Genomic DNA, 17,694 nt, shown 5'->3' on the forward strand with positions numbered 1-17,694 from the left:
GAATCCCGTGTGTTTGAAATGTTTGTGATTTAGGCCTATGTATGTTGCTTACAGCTGCTTTTAAATTGCTGTCATGGATAAAATGTTTTTTTTTAACCCACATGGTGTGGCTAGAGCAGCAGGTGCCAACTGAAATATGCTAACTAGCTCAACCTTAAATTCTATTTCTGCTGCATTTGTATTTGGCTGAAATAGCAGTGTGCTAGTAACGTTATGCTATTCCGAAGTCTGCATCTGACATATTCTATGCAAGAGCCGGGATGCAGAAAGTAAGTATAAACCATAAATAAGTGCTAAGATGTTTTTGAAATAATAAATAAATACTTTTAAGGCACTGGAATGTTTTCAGATAATGTGGGAAGACATATGAAAGAGAATGTTGTTCTTAATACATACACTGTAGTGAGCCAAACACTTTTTATATAACTAGAATATTTGGACATTTATAAAGGCAGGTTGTCGACTACATTTCTCCAGAAAGCAGCTTTTAGGTTGAAATACGATGTTTTTTTTGACATTACAAAATACGTATAGGAATAGGAATGTATGGAAAAAGCTTGTGGATGACTTTTGTGTCCAGATAAACAAAAAAAGAATTTATATGAGGTGCATTCAGTAGTTCTTTAGCTAGCGTTAGCATCGCTGTTCTTTGTGTAATTTAAATACCAAAGCCACAATGGTGTGAGATGCTGCACTGCCATCTATCAACGTGGTTAGCATGATCGTCTCGTCTTCTACAGAGTGAGTTTGAGTGGTTTACATAATAATGAATTCCCTTAACTGCCAAACAAAAATTGTTTCCACTGATAGAAAGTGTTTCATTGTCTAATTTTTGTTCATCACATCATCACAACCCCCCCATCACGTTTTAGGGTGCGGCCACATACCTGCCTACGACCAAATTCTGCGGGCGAAATGCCGTCATCTCTGTAGAAAACTAACTATGCAATCTGGAATTTTGTGAGAGGGATGTGTGAAGATGAAGCACAGCTCACGCGGACACTTTCAAACCAAGTATTTTTCTGTTAGTCAACGCCGCGAAGCTATGACCAATGTCAACCTGTTGTGAAATCGGCGTAGGGAAATCTTTCGCCCTCGTTAAAGCGGCACGCTATTGAGAAGAACAGTAGCCTAGGCCTTTTTCCCGCCTAAAATTTTGCAAACGTGACCACAAGTCACGTCATCACACCATAATTAAAATATATATGCTATATATATTTGAAAACTATTATGAGTAAAGTCTTCTCATGTGAGTGTACACCAGATGACTCTTCACAAAAGAAACTACTGAATGCATCTTTAAATGAAACCATGCGCATTGTGGACATTTGTTGATGTGACTAAACACGAGAGAAATGGAATATGCGTAATTGTGAAGTATAATTCATGTCTGGAACACTATCGTTTAAAAAAGGCCATATCACATGAGCATGACCCAAACGTTTGGTCCTGAGTACATAAATTAAACATGTGCATTTGATACGACTGCATTAGAGCGACTGAGCTTTACACAACGTCCTTAACAAATACTGCATCCTGAGAGCAAACTGTTGGTAAGCACAACAACACACTGATGTCCAGAGTTTCAGAGGTGACCATCAGAGAACATTAGAGTCACAGTTACCGAATACATTTAGAAAGGACGACAAACGCTTGTACGGATGAAAAGGAAGGGAATAAGACGGTTTGTCTCATGTGTTTCTTATAAGTTCACATTTCTGTCAGGCGATGCCAAGAACAGTCTGCTGGGAAACTCAATGTTCACAATCACTTTATTTCCCAACGCCAAACTCTCAGTTGGGGTCTTCTCTGTTGAAGAAGGGGTCGATTTAACAGGGCATGCTGAAAGCTGTTTGTGGTCAGTGCCTAAGGAACAGGGATATCCCACAAGTCCCAGTGGAAGCTCACAGTCTGTGTTTAAGGCAAGTGTGAGGCCTCTAGATTGGTGGCACAGGGGATGGCCTTTAACCCTGAAAAAAAACAATACAAAATCTGTGAATTACGCAACCAAAAAGCTTTGATCGTCTGTAGGAACATGCCGCAAACCTCTCACCATGTACGTGGGCTTCAAATGGAGGTCAGTGCTTTCTGCAGACCACCTGTTGGAGGTGTAACTCGCTCTCCGCCGCAACGATTGGCAGCTTGTTCGTCAGGTGGTAGTTGATCAGGTGACTGATGCTCTCAAAAAGCATGTCTTTAGTCCGAACCTAATGGAAACGGACGATTAAAACAAAGTTCATTTAAGATGTGGTTTAAAGGGATAGTTCACCCAAAAATGAAAATTAGCCCATGATTTACTCACCCTCAAGTCATCCTAGGTGTATATGACTTTCTTCTTTCAGACGAATACAATCGGGAGTTATGTTAAAAAATGTCCTGGCTCTTCCAAGCTTTATAATGGCAGTGAATGGCATTACTCGCTTAAGTTGTGCTTTACACTTAAGTGGAATCTGTATGTGCGTTTGGCCGGAAGCTAGTTATTTTACTTTATAAAGTTTTAAATATGGCTATTTTTCTTACACAAACGCAATGCTTCACTTCAGAAGGCCTTTATTAACCCCCCGGAGCCGTGTGGTGCACTTTTATGATGGATAGATGCACTTTTATGGACTTAAAAACAGAAACAGCCATTCACTGCCATTATAAAGCTCGGAAGAGCCAGGACATTTTTTAATATAACTCCGATTGTGTTCGTCTGACAGAAGAAAGTCATGTACACCTAGGATGACTTGAGGGTGAGTAAATCATGGGCTAATTTTCATTTTTGGGTTAACTAACCCTTTAAGTGTTTTCATAATTGGTTTGACTGAGCTTGAAGCGTCACTCACCACTCCTTCTGGATCCACCAGCAGCAGATGTTTGGGAAGCCCACACTGCATCCCAGTCAGGACATATTGGCCTGGGTTAGTGGCACTGTCCCGCACCAGGAAATCCCCGTCTCGGCCCAGCAGATTCTCTGCGTCCCTGCGGCTCATGCGTCCGTGGTACCACATCTCCCGCCGGAGCTGGTCCTCTGTGGGTGCGACAGGGGCCCGGCGCCGTGGGGGACTCGGCCACTTGTCCTCCAGTACGCAAACTCCACTGGCTTCATGTAGACGCAGGGCGTCCTCAAACGGCCCTGTGAGGTCAAGAAAAGGACAATTTGTAGGATGAAGTAGTATGCATTCTTCTTCTTGATATTAATCAATTTCAGTCATTTGCAGTGGACTCACTCATATCAAAAATGTCTTTCTTCGGGCTCTCGGGTCTGCGTCCTTTTTGGGCGTCCATTGAAGCCTCCATGTTGTCCAGATTCTGGGTGTTTACGTACAGGTGTTCCTCATAATCGCGGCTGCCGGGAGGATGACCATCTGCTCGCAGGTAACCATCGGAAGTCAAACCTACAGAAAATAAACTGGTTACTAAATAACATCGCCGTTAGAAGGACATTTTTTTAAAATACATACCTTTAATATGTTAAAAAGCAACAAAAATCAACAAAACGTCACAAAAGTAACAATACTGATAATTAACCACCAGGCGTCTCACTTGAGCTGCTGTTCTCCGTGTCCCAGTGCATTTCATAACACAAGTGGGCGGCAGGGAGGCTGCAAGCATCTCTTTTGGCTGGTGACCCCATCTGAAAGAATAATTTTTATATTCTAGAATTATCATTTCTATTATTAGAAATTATAATACATTGTATAATGTATATGTGTCCTCTAATAAAATGTCTTATACACTATGTTACTTCTCAAAGTATAAAAAATAAGAAACTAAAAAATCGATTTTTTTTTTAGTGCAGAAGGTACTTATAGCAAATTATGATGGTTGGTTTGACAGGGCAGGTTAAAGAGGTCAAAGGTTTCGAAAGGTCAAGCAGTTTTAAAAATAATCATCGATAATTGAAGAATAATGCTCAGTTCTTGCAGATGGCATATAGGCTTTCAGCTTTCATTCGTTAGCTTTATGCTAATTGCGAAGTGAAAGGGCAATTTTAGTTCATTCTCTCTTTAAACCACTTCATGCTGTTCATAACACAAATCAAAGCAGCAATAAAACTCCACATCCATTTATAATAAAGTCTATTGTTTTACCTGAGCGGTTTTGCTCTGTGGTTGTGTGTGGACGTGACCCAGTAGGCCCGCAGGAGGCCTGAGCCTAGAGTCCACCACTCCCCCAACGGGAGGCTCCTTCCCTGGGATGCTGTTGTAGTAATCGTGCTCAGACGATTCCTCGTCATCCCCCCATGCCGACTCTTCTGTTCGTATAGTCCTGAACATTAAATAAAGCTATTTAGCATGTTTGTGCATTAACATATTAGCAATCAGGGAAAAGGTAATTATATATTTAATTCAATCTAAATATATAAATCATAAATATATTTCCATTTAGTACTGAAATGTGCCAATAAAAACATGCTTATTTAGTAGTATCTACTTACAAATGACTATTTTAATTAATATTTGTCTGTGCTTTATGTTTTTATGCTTATTAAGGTATGGTCACATTTCCTGTTGTTCTGAGAGTTTTTTACAAGCAAAATCCAGTCCTTTTAATAGTAACACTTGCAATTGGGAATTTTGCGCAAGGGTGAAAGTTGATCACATGAATTCGGAAGTGACTAATGTACTAATGTAATCGTTTCATGTGTTAGCTTAGCAACATGCTAACAGCAAACAGAGCTGTTACTATGTAGTGCGATTAACATGGGTGACATCAGTTCCATTTCAGTTTCAGTAGGATCCCGTCTATATAGGGAAGTAGTCTTATATTAAAGACAAGAAAGAGCATTTAACAACAATGATTTAGAATTAATCAAATTGACCCATAACTGATGTGACACTGAGCAGGCTTGTGGTTTCTGAGAGCCCCTTAAATAAATTTTGCTTTAAATAACGGTCTGCGATCAAAACAGGATGGCTGAATGAAACACAAGCCGTGTGTATCCTGTTTCAACCTTGTGAAAACTGTTCAGAGCTGAAGTTTAACATTGACTGCAGATAAAACGATAGAGGAACTACTGTCATTTTCATGTTTTGATGCATCCAAAAGCCCAAACAACGCCTATGGTTCAAGGGAAATTGTGTGAATCTCACCTATCCATGGTGGGAATGGCTTTGGGTGGGCTGTGTAGGTACTGTTTGAACTGTAGTTCGAAGGCCTGGCCGATGGTACTGATCACATTCTGGGCAAGACCTTCACAGCACTCCAGGATGTGACACGCTAGAGGGATGAGAACAAGGTAACATTATGCACATGTGTGAAATCTAGCCAAAATAATCAGTGACACAAACAAAAGTGAAGGAAAATCAATGGGAAATGGAATTGGGGACATGACGCGAGCTGGGATCAAACCCATTTTTCCCAAACAAGCACCATAGCTCAACGTGAGCCAACTGAAGACCAAACCTATATATATATATATATATATATATATGTAAAAATAAAATAAAAATACCTCTTTGATTGACAGGGTCTTTGGCCACATAGGCGACGTAATCGGGTGTATCCTGCAACACACAAAGAAATCAGAGTCAGTATCAAGTTGCAGTTTTAAATGTAAAGAGAAATGATATGAGCTTTAAGAAGAGGCTTTGAACAGTAAACATGTATTTTACCGAGTCTCCACCAGAGGCGAAAGATATGGACTGCATGGGGTGATGGGCAATCACCTACAAAGAAATGAAAAAAGTGTGATGTCTGCATCAATTCAAATTGTTCGACCTTATAAGTATTAATTAAAAATTGTAATAAAATAAAAATAAATAAATAAACAAACAGTGTCGGGGGAAAGTATACAAAGCTTAAAGGGGCAATATATATTTAAATAAATAACTATCCAAACAATTTTTTTTGAATTAACTCAATAAACTGAATTAACTCAGAAAACTTTAAGCAATTTAATTTAATCTTTATTTTAATTTAATTAAATCCAATTTAAGCAATTCAGTCAAAACAGAGAAAATAATAGTATCATTTTACTACAGTACTGCACAGGAACTTGAAACAAATCGGAATCTGTTCATTTACATGAATCATCTAAAATAACTGATTCACTAAAATGAATCAAACTTTCCAAAGTTACACAAGTAAGAAAAGGCAGTTTTGAAATGTTTGCTTATTACATCTGCTTGATCAGTTGTTAAGCTGCAGTCATGCTACTGAAAAATGTAGTTTTGTAGAGTTACTGTAACTCCTCAACACCGTATAGGAATGATAATGTTGTGATAAATCAGTTGAGGGTGAGGCTGATATGATTTAAGGGGGTTATTCTGTCTAAAGGGCCGACCTGTCGCGTGGTGGGGACGAGTAGACTCAAACCATCAATGGAGATGTTGACGCCGATGCTCATTCCAGCAAAACGTAGGTTACTCTTTCCCATGATAGACTGGAGGGTTTTGTTGGTGGTCTAAAATGGGCAGCAAAACAAGTATTTGGATATCACTGAATTTTCTTAGATTTGTGTTTAATAATAATTAAAAAAAGGTCCAAAAATGCAATTTGCTCTTACTTTCTTCTTCCAGGCAGCTTTTCCTCCGGGTACAACTTCACACAACCTGTTGATGGCCTCCCTGTGTTTACACACACAGAAACACACACACACACACACAAAAAGAAAGAGCACTATTAGAGAGGTATTACCAGATCTCACAAACCCACAAAAAAAACATTTTCCTTCTGTTTCAGTGCAACCGCTGTGTGAAAATAAATAAGGAATGTGTCTGAGCCTAAGAATAAATCTTATTTAAATATTGCAAGTGTTTTGTCAGTGTATAAAATAAACAAAGCAAAACAAAACAATAAATCATGGAGGGCACAATCTCAAAATAAAATAATAAAATAAAATATATAATAACATAAATAAATAACATATCAATCAAAGAAATTGTTTCGGCTTAAGAAAACAAAAACAAACCAAACCAGACAAAACAACAACAAAAATAAAAATAAATAAAGCAAAAACAAAAAACACAAAAACGAAACACCATAAATTGTAAAATTTTTCTCAAATGAGAAAAGACCAACACTCGCAGTAGTGATGGGTGCCTAAATACGACTAATAAAACCAAAAAAAGTATAATTTGTGAAAAAATGTCAGTAGCTGTGAAGAGTTTGGCAGAGGGGCATCATGGGTTGTGAGGTCAACAGCGGACGGAGTGACTTCGAAACACCAGCATGCTATCAAATAGCCCATTAATTATTTAAAAGTCCCAACTGTCCCAGCAAAGGACTTTTCAGGGAATTTTTCCAATAAATGTTATAGGATAAGCATTGCAAAGTGTGATTGTGACAATTTCCATTGGTGTGTTTTGTGTTGCAAGATTACGCGCCTGTGTGTGTTTTGCCTCTTTGTTATTATGGAAATTGCTTCTAGGCCTCACTCCATGACAATGACAAATGAGAGAGCCCACCCACACTCCCTCTTTCCCCGGAGCACCGCAAATCAGCTGATTTACAAGCCGTTCGTTTCTGCTGCAAAATAGATTCCGGCTAAATATGTAGCCTGTTCCAAGCATTCCCATTATAACCATTATAATGTCATAACAGACTGCCGCTCTCTACTCAAAACAATCACTCTTCTCCAGTCATCCTTGTTTATCAACTCTAACTCCACCCTATGCAATCTGCATCATCTTGGGCCCCAGAAGGCCTCCACAGTCATTAGTTGGAGTCGTTAATAATACATGGCTATATCACTCTGTCTTCATCTCGCCTGTGCTATCTGCACTTTAGTCCACTGTGGGCCATGGGGTTCGGGTTTCTGCTGATCGATTAACAAGGGCAGGGAGAGGGACTCCACTGTTGCCCTCGGGAATCTGGAGCTCCGCCCCGTCACCCCCTACAAGAATGCACATGCTTGCACACATATAAATAAATATACACCTAAGACCTAATGCAAGCGTGCACACTTACGTACGTTCAAACATGGTTTGGCACACAAAAAATGAACTGCAAAGTGATAATATATTGCTTACATGTGAAGTATATCACTCAAATATAAATTACGTAAAAATAAAATAAATAGGTCAAGGAATCAAGGAACTTGTTTCAGCAAATTTTTTTTTTATAAATAAACAAGCTAAAAACATGGAGGGTAAGGTAAAACATAATATATATATATATATATATACACACACACTGTATATACACATACATTTACAAACTTATATGCTAGATGCAATTAATCAATTTGACAGAACTAATATACTATATATATACTATATATACAGTACACACACACACATACATACATACAGTACATACATACATACATACATACATATATATATATATATATATATATATCAAACTAATCTACACTAAACAAAGCATGGAGAGTGAGGTTATGATTTGAAACATGAGAAATTTCCAAAATAAAAAGATGAATAAAATAATACAATAACAAAAACTAAACTAAACTACACAAAACATGGTTGGCGTAATCGCAAATATAAAAATAAAATAACAATAATAAATAATAATAAAATAAAAACAACCTAAGTTACATCAACACAAGGAAATTGTTTTGGCTCAGCAAAAACAAAACATAACAAAGCAACACATGGAAAGTAAAGTATTTTGATAAAAAAAGTAAATAAATAAAAAATAATAAAACAAAAAAAGAAAACAAATAAAATAATACACATAAAAAAAAAAAAAGCAAAACAAAACAATAAAATCATGGAGGGTGAGGTATAAGGCTGGGGAAAAAATCGATTTGATTTAAAAATCGAGTTGGTAGGTCAAATCGATTCATATTTTCCAAAAATCGATTTTTTAAAAAAAAAATTCATCCCCCTCTTCAGTATAGTACATACATTTTGCATTCACCAAATCTTCCTTCAGGGTTTCCGTAGCACGCTCCATGCGGCGCAGCCCTTTTTGCAATTTTGTTTATGTTGATGCACTTTAATTAAATACAATAAATATATATTTTTAAAATATATTTACAGTTCGCAGTTATTTTGATTTAAATGGGGGGGGGGGGGGGGGGGGAATCGAATCGAATCGTAAATCGAGTTTTTTATTTAAAAAACTTAAATTTCCCTTATTTTTTTAAGGGAAAAAATCGCCCAGCTCTAGTGAGGTATTTGTGTACAGAAGTTTGTGCTTAAAAAAGATCTCTAACATCCAAATAAAAAACACTTTACCTGGTGACGTGTGTCCTTGTGCTGAAGTCCAAAGATCTCATCGATTTTAGAACCTCAATGCAGCCCATGTACTGCAAAAAAATAAATAAGAGCACAAATAAAAACACATTACTTTCATTATAACGTTACTTAATTAGTTTTGATTTCCCAGAGGTCATAATTGCTTCATGGAAATATGTATCTAATTCTTGTTGGCAAGAGCCAGAGTCCATGATGTAGATGCTGAAAACAAAAGCAACAATTCTCTCTCTCTCTGTCTCTCAAACACACACACACACACACACACACAAGGATGGTTTAACTGCACAATAATGGCAGCAGGGTGCATTTGCGTGTTTAGCATAACGCCGCATAATCACAGATAAATACTAAACGTATAATTTCAGCAAGACAGCTTGTTCTCGGCGGTTCTGAAAAAGACGACATAATAGCTGTGCTGGGGAAGGTAATTACAGCGAAGTGTGAGGAGATTGACGGCAATAACCACATCATGACCGGTGGGGGTGGACTGGATAAGAGGTATTACTGCAGTCTGGCCCTTCTGGGACGTGGAAAGTGCTCTGATGAAGGTGTAGGGAAATATCTATTCGGCAGTTCGTCACTAATGCGTTCAAAAGGGTCACAGGAACATATCGCAAGATCCCCACCCCCACACTGACAGTGCGACATATGTCTGAATGTTTGTGGTTACAGATGATTGTAGAAAGTAATTAGATCAGTTTTGTTGTCTTAGGCTGGGTAAAGGATTTCGGAGGCATACGCTTACCTCGACCCAAAGCACAGGTCACGTGGCCTATGGTTGAGTCAAAGTGGTTTCCCTAGATATGACAGTTAGAAACTAGTAAATCTCCAGCTTAAAGGGACAGTAACCCCAATCAGGAGAAGTCTGTCATCATTTACTCACCCTCATGTCATTCTGTATGCTGAATGACTTCTGCAGAACACAAAAGAAGATATTTCATAGAACATAAAAAGTCATGCAGGTTTGGAACAACATGGGGGTATGTAAATAATGACAGAATTTTCATTTTTGGGTGAAGTAGGCCTATGTCTTTAAGACAATAGTTTTTGAAATCAGCATCCTCTGTGTTTGCTTCTTCAACAAATACTCTACAAGTGTGCATTGGGGAAGTCCCAAAGAACTGATTATGACCTTAAAACTGTTCTCTATGAATATAAATCAGTCCCTCTAACATTGCATTCATGTTTTCTGTAATCACTCCTTTTCTCTTAAAGGGAGAGTACACACAAAACTGAAAATTCTCAGATGTACTCACCCTCATGTCTTTCTTCTGTGGAACACAAAAATAAGATATTTTGAAGAGCTATTTGCCAATATAATGAAAGTCAATGGGGTCCAAAACAACACTGGACAACACTGAGATGTATTCAAAATGTCTTTGTATTCCACAAATGAAAGACAGTCAGAGTTGGAGGCTGAGAAAATTAGATTTGTCAATTTTGGGTGTACTGTCCCTTTAAGTTATTTTTTTTTAATTTTTTTTTTTTTAAGAGCATGTCTTGACACCAGCTTATTTATATCTAAGAAAGCAATTGCAGACATCTTAACTACATTAGTTAGTAGCGGGAAGTGTTCAATCAGTGTAATGAATCTTCTTCCTTTTCATTTACTGCATCTCTTTTGCTTCCTCTTTCTCTCAAATACCTCATTGTTGGCCAACATGCGGTGTGATAAATTAATGCACTCCTTACAGCAAAATCTGCAATTATATATATAAATATACACATACATGTCTTCATAGTGGCAGAACAAGTGAAAAACATCATTCAGTGATGTCACATGCATTGTAGCTGGTGGGTCAGTAGTGGAGGTAGACATTTTTTGAGCTTGTCCTAATTTAATTTCATGGGAACAAGTTATAGACTACTGTTTTGATGATAGCAAACTGCAGATTTTGCTGTAAGGAGAGTGTTACTTCAGCACACAGCATGATGGCCAACAATGAGGTCTTTGAGAAAGAAAGGAAGCAAGATATATATATATACACAAACTATTATTTATAACAGAGAAGGGTTGCCCAGAAAATGTTTGCACTAGAGAAAATGACCAGTGAGGTTTACTTCCTATATATGAGGTGATATGCGCTGCTTTTAAATGTCCATTCCTTGTAGTCTTTTGTTCTTAGACATTTTGTCATCTTGGAATAACACAAACTAGTCTAAGTTTAAAACAACTTCCTATTCACCCACGGAAATGCAGATTATAATTGTAAAAATGATATGCTTTTGTGTAGTTTTAGTTTTAGCATAGTTTTAGCCAAACTAAAATTGGCTAACTGCCCCCCTCCATGCCTGTTTCCTCTGCTACACATGTGATACAAATGACTGTGATTAAACGTAATTGAATAAACGAATGAATGGTGCCTGTGTAATGCAATTAAGGAGCGTGCGCAGGCCCAGTCTGGGTTGTTGGAGAGAGGGCCGTGTGGTTACAACACACGGAGGGGTGGATGAGTGAGAAACTGGGTTGAGAGAGGATCACTGTCATTGACGTCAAATAGTCTGCCAACATTTATAACTCTTAATTGACCAAGATGCAGCCCAGAGCTGAAGATATTGGCTTATATCCACAGCATCTACCAAACTGTTGGTTAGCCTACACTGTTTTGCCTACTATGTTTTATCTAACAGGATTTGTCTACTTCAACATTACAAACTAAGTAAACAATAAATTAAATACGTTTTCAATGTTTATTGAACATGAGCTTAAAGAACTTAAATTTGCTAATGCTATGCTAATTTTAATCGCAGTTTCATTATTATTCCTAAGAGAAAACACATGCATATAATCCCGTATTGATCCCAAAATAGAAAATTGGGAATTGCTCAAATGTCCATCCTGGGATCAAATATAAATTTTGCGAACAACTCATCTTGAGTCATAAACAATAAGCCACCCTCCACCTCCCTTCAGTTCTAGTTTAGTTGTTTACATCTGCAGTTTGTTTATCCACGTCTGCCCCCTGCTCTGACGCAGTACCACACAAAGCAATATATCTGGATTAAATTATATATTCCTCCTTTCTCCTCAGGCAATTGCACCCTGACATAACCAATACACCGCAGTGAACAGAACCCCATTGTTCTCATATCATAAGCAGTTTTGCCTGAACTCAGCTTTTGAAAGGACAAGATGTTGCAGTTGTTTGTAAGCTGCAAGGGGAGTCGAATCTCTCTCCGCGTCTTCAGAGCTGCATTAGATGGTGCAATGAATGTAAATGAATGATTATTGATAACACCACATAGCAGCATATTGACAATGCTGCAGACCTGCAAAATAACATAAGGCGGAAAGCATATTGAGATTTCAAGATGATAAGCAGGGGACTTACCCTGACAATATACGAAGCTCCCGTGCTGCTGATCTTTTTGTCTGGGTGCAACCACCCCTGCGAGGGCTTATTGATGAAGCTGCCCTTCTGGGTAAAGTTATCTCCCAGCCATATTCCCTCCACCCTGTTCCTCCGGTTCATCCCGGTCCTGAAGCTCCCAGATCCCCCTGGACTCCCCTCGGCGGCCCCTGCACTGGACTCTCTTGGACTTGCCCTCTGCCTCCTGGCGGCCTGTAGGGAACAGGGACCCACACAAACAGGGTCACAGGAGTTGAACACAGCTGCAAGACTTGCCACAGGACCACTGGGGGCGGTCGCCCCCCCGAAAGCCGTAGCAGGGGAACTATCGGTTGGAGGCGCCCTGCTGGATTCCTTGCTGGAATTGGAGCCGGAGCTGCTATTGGACGGGCTGCGGCTGAGCAACGAGTTGGAAAACTTCCATTGGGGCATCTTGGGAATGAGCATGCAGAAGGTAGTGGTCCCGTCCTGCTCGCCGTCCAGCCCGGGTGAGTCGGCCAACACCTGGGCCGAAGGCGGAGGAAGGGCAGCGGTCTCCAGGGGCGGCAGCTCCAAGCCAGGCGTGGACGAGGAGGCCACCGGCGTGGCCACCATCTTCCCGCTCATGGCTAGGCTCTGCATCAGGTCGTCGGAGGAGGTCACAGAGTCGTTCCGGAAGCGGCCATACTTGGGCTTAAGTAGCATGCCCGGAGGAGCGGTCCAGAGCGGAGAGGACAGTGGGGGGAAGAGGGAGGGGAAGGGGGATGGCAAGGGAAAGGGAAAAGGAAAGATGCAGTGGAAGCAAAGGAGAAATCCACAAGGTTCTGTGCGGACTGAGTCTAGCCCTGCGTCCCCTCTCTCTCTCTCTCTCTCTCTGCTTTCTGACAGTTGCTCTGTCCCTTACTGTGGCTTGCTTAATCCCTCCCTCTCTTCTTCATTCCCTCTCTCTCTCTCTCTCTCAGCCCAGCTTGCCCCCACTCTCTTGATGATGTCAGTGTTATGGTCTGTCTATTAGCCCTGCCCAACCTAGACAACATTAGCTAATGCACATCTGCCTGAGCACCTCCTTACAGCATCTTGCACTTATCCTACACTGACACATACAAAGCCATTCAGTCCTGCAGCAGCATTAGCTAAAGATGATGTGAGCCATTTGGAACGCTACAATACTTTCCCCTATCCCTCTGAAAGGTGTAAATACTGTGGCGCTATCAAAACATCACTTTTTTTGAGCATCCCGACAACTAGCCCAACTCGACAACACTGCCGTGAGTTCGGCCGAGAAATAACAGTTGTTTTTCCAGTTTTGTTTGGTGATGCTAGTAGCGCATAAGTTACTGACTTCACTGTTAATTTCATGGGATCAAGGTTAGCATAGGACAGTTAGCCCCTTCTGCTGAATATTGTAACTACACCATCTGGAAGCAAAAACTTTTCACCATGTCTAGTTATTGATAATAATTTGTTATATTATAGTCGATGTTTTAATGGTACCTAATTTTCACCTACAAATGAAAATGTCTCCGTGTTAAGTTTTCCTTCAGGGAAAGTCAGTGGGGTCCAATGTTGTTTGAAATATCTTATTTTATGTTCCAGAGAAGAAACGTAAGGGTTAGTAAATGAAGACGAAAAATAATAATCTTTTTCAGTTGAACTACCTCTTAAAAAACACAAAATGGACTTATATTTTTACTCATCTGCTGCCTTTTACAGTATGTCACAGATCAGGATAGTCACTTTACCAGGACTTTACCAGTTAAGCAATTACCATTGAGATGAACTGGAATGCTAGTGGTAGCTTTCTCTAAGATTTATAGACGTCCATGATTAACGCAAATTAACAATTAGAGCAAAACACCAAGGCCAACAGTATAATATCCAAGTAGCTTGTTACACAGTGCACATATACGAGTACTTAAGACATCAAGGCACCTTTTACACAAGTTAATATAGAATAATATAGAATACCTCACAACAGCATTACTTGCTTCTCCATCCAAACTGTGTTCTTCATATTGCTGCAGTATGGATAATATAACGATTGTTGAGACTTTCTCTGCTCTTCTCTTGCTGTCGAAGTCAAGAAAACATCTGAGTTGTCACATTTACAGGACTTGCGCAAGACGTGGTGCCTGTTTGACAAATAGTTTCTTCCCTCTGCACTGACGTCACTTTTTTCGCAACTGGCCAAAAAGTAAACGCAAAGACTCCACAAGGCCAAATAAACAGGAAGCACTTAAAATACTCTATGTTCCGTTAACGTTGCCTATGTGTGCAGACTATTTTGGTGGAAACCTCAGTTTTGTGGTGTTGACAAAGCATCACACTTGCTTCATGACTAACAAATGGCTCTTTTTTTTTTTCATTTTCCTAAATCAACAGCTCTTGGGTAACCTCTCAAAGGTGTTGTGCAGAGATTTTGTTATTTTTCCATTTGTCACATGCATTGCACGCCTAGCTGGGGTAATTTTAGCTTCAAGAATGGGGTCACCGGGACCATTTGCAATTAGTGAGAGTACATGTGCAGGGTCACCATCTGGATCAATACCTTTGTTAAAAGCAAAACCACAAAAGAGTGCATAAAAGCGGGAAAATGAGAAAACAAGACTACTTCACTCATTCAATGTCCGCTTCTCCTCAGGGAGCCATGAATGCTCAGTTCTGGAGGAATCGGACCCATTCTCCCATATTTACCCTCATGTCACCATTCCCTTAATTAAGTAAATTATCGTGAATTGTCGCACTAAAATCAACAATGCACCGAGGGCTACTGTGTGATCTCAGACTGCAAGATGCATTTTTTTTTAAATAAGTGGGATCATAAAAATAATTTTGACATAACGGACATGTACATATTCAACCAGAGAAAATAAAAATATAATTTATACATATCATCCTGTTGAAAAGTTTACATGCTTACATGGTTCTTAATATTGTGCGTTGCCGCCTCAAGCATTCAGAGTTGAAATCAACAAATTATATAATATATAATTTCTTTTTTAATTTGATCTCTTATTTTAAAAACTTTTTATATATAAATGCATTTAAAAAGTGGGATTTGTGAACTTGTTAGAGCAACTGTACATTAATATGGGTTAGGCCACTCAATTTTTATATAACACAAGACTAGGGATTTCCACTTATTCTCTCTGGTCCTGAAAAACCCAGCACTAATACATGTTTGACCGCTGTACTTACAAACAAGGTCATTTTACCCAAATATTGAGACAAAGATAATCATTGATTACAGCAGTTTTCACTGTATGTGACGACATAAGAATATTCATAAATGTAGTGGGGAAAAAAACGCATATTTACTACATTACTTTGTGCCAACGTGGAAAATCAAGTACTACTTTTAAATCTGATAAAAAAATATTCCTACTGTGTAAAAGTCACATGTACATAAATAGATCAATGCCAGACTGCAGGTGACATGCACTGCGAGTTCATTAACCTCATCTGCTCGAACGTATTATCAAGACATTAAACATCAAATTGTGGTAAACGTGGGTGAATGTGCCATGTTAATATTTGCTTTCTTAAAAAAATACCACCAAATGAAAATACATCTTCCACATGGCAGGCATTTACCACATCCTCTTAAAGCACATGTAGCAATGTATCACAAAATGCTATTACTAAATATATTCGTGTAGAGAAAGATTAAATATACACATGAAAGAATCATACAGAAACTCACCAAAAGAAACTTCTGCAGGTTGCAACGCCGGCCTTACACAAGCACCAAAAACACATGTGAACTTATGTGTTTGAAGAGGAAGGGTAACAGCACATAAGAGTGTACAGATGTGAAGTTTTTGCCCAAAGGGTGAGAAAAAACCACTCAAACCACAGGCTAGAATAATGTGTCCTGGTTCAGGAACACACAGCATCACATAAACACACCTCCTACAATGACATGCCCAATCACGTTACTTATGTTCTGGTCTTATGCACTTTAACACAAGTGTCAATATTTGTTAAGTTGAAAAATGCTTAAAACAACGTGTTGTACTAATGGTAGATGCTGCTAAGAGTTGTCGAAAGGTGGCACCTCAGTGTGTCTGATTATAAAAAAGCATATTTAAATTCTAACAAGCAAACTGTGCTAAATATTGTATCGGTAATATATGCACAAAAGCATTCCTCATTCGAATTCATAGCTTGAACAAAAGTTATTACGCGTTAACGGTGAAACGGAAACCGTGTAATTCATTAACAAAAGAGTCACTGAGGTTAACCTTTAGTTAAAAGTTCTAGCAAGCTTGAGTCGTTTTCTAAAACAACAATAGAGCACAGCATAAAAAGGGATACAATTAAAAAAAAAAGTGTGTTCTGCACAACATGGCGTCAAAATACACTATGCATATTACTGCATCACACAAAGAGCAAATCATTTGTCATTTAAACTGATCACTGACACACTGAGGAGTGAAAGACAAACAATAAAGAGACTTTCTGATGCCTTCTTCGCTTGGCTGTACTTCATTGTGTACTGAAACGATATGCGCTTGTTAAAAAGGTCACAGGAACACTGTGGTCAAATCAGCAGCCCTGACATTAAACGTTAAAGCATCTGAAAAAAAGAGACGACAACAAACTAAAGAAGAAAAAAATGGAGCAAACCTCTGCCACCTCAAACAACTCAAATCTAAAATGTGCCCAAATGTTCAAAAAGAGAACCATTATCTAAGAACAAAGCTTGATACATTATTAAGAACTTGAATTAACTGCTTGGTGGAAAAATGTTTTGTTTCTGCACTTCTTTTATACAGAAGTTGCTTAAATTATACTTTTAAGCTTTTCTTGGTGGATGAACTTTTAGTTATGTGTTACTAATGTAATTCCTGTGTGTGTTTTGCTCTTTGTAAACTTTGTGGATCACATCATATCTCTTTCTAGCATCGTTTCACGTGTATCGTATCAGATTTGGTAGCTGTAAATGGTCATGACAGGAGTTAGTTACACCAAGTTATCACACTTGTCTGATTTTAACAGATATAGGCCTGGTTTCACAGTGGTTTCACTTAGATTAAGCCAGGATTAGGCCTTAGTTCAATTTGGACATTTAAGTAGCTTGCAACAGTACTTGTGCATCTTGAGATAAAACAATGGCTCTGATATATTTTAAGAAATGTCAGAGCAAGTTAAAACAGCTCAAACAGTCTTGTGACTGTACTCGAAAAACAGTATTGTAGTTTAATTCT

At 38.8% G+C, this 17,694-nt stretch overlaps 1 protein-coding gene across 3 annotated transcripts; it reads right to left on the bottom strand.

Moving 5' to 3' along the window:
- Positions 1-596: 596 nt before the first annotated feature.
- shc2 (SHC (Src homology 2 domain containing) transforming protein 2) lies at positions 597-16,396 on the bottom strand. Of its 3 annotated transcripts, none has more exons than XM_079889532.1 (14): positions 16,188-16,396; positions 12,488-12,718; positions 9,135-9,205; positions 6,494-6,554; positions 6,272-6,391; positions 5,601-5,654; positions 5,441-5,492; positions 5,079-5,205; positions 4,077-4,254; positions 3,529-3,619; positions 3,213-3,380; positions 2,829-3,118; positions 2,054-2,207; positions 597-1,970 (listed from the first exon to the last, which is right to left on the bottom strand). In XM_079889532.1, exons 2-13 carry the CDS (start codon positions 12,626-12,628, stop codon positions 2,079-2,081), a joined length of 1,482 nt encoding a protein of 493 aa, XP_079745658.1. In that variant the 5' UTR covers positions 12,629-12,718; positions 16,188-16,396; the 3' UTR covers positions 597-1,970; positions 2,054-2,078. The 3 variants fall into 3 exon arrangements, with proteins under 3 accessions (XP_079745658.1, XP_079745657.1, XP_079745656.1); XM_079889531.1 differs by lacking the exon at positions 16,188-16,396 and adding an exon at positions 14,453-14,648; XM_079889530.1 differs by lacking the exon at positions 16,188-16,396 and having other exon boundaries at positions 12,488-13,262.
- Between the last annotated feature and the right edge of the window lie 1,298 nt (positions 16,397-17,694).

The sequence above is a fragment of the Squalius cephalus genome (genome assembly GCF_949319135.1).
Source record: "Squalius cephalus genome assembly, chromosome: 13".
In the NCBI taxonomy this organism is placed as follows: domain Eukaryota; kingdom Metazoa; phylum Chordata; class Actinopteri; order Cypriniformes; family Leuciscidae; genus Squalius; species Squalius cephalus.

What these genes read in the sequence shown, in the direction of transcription:
- shc2 (XM_079889530.1), bottom strand. Translation starts at nt 13,189, where the DNA reads ATGCTACTTAAGCCCAAGTATGGCCGCTTCCGGAACGACTCTGTGACC. An exon ending in AAGCTGCCTGGAAGAAGAAA is followed by an intron (nt 6,392 to 6,493) that starts GTAAGAGCAAAT and finishes TGCCCATTTTAG; the next exon opens with ACCACCAACAAAACCCTCCA. An exon ending in AGACCCTGTCAATCAAAGAG is followed by an intron (nt 5,206 to 5,440) that starts GTATTTTTATTT and finishes TCATCCCTCTAG; the next exon opens with CGTGTCACATCCTGGAGTGC.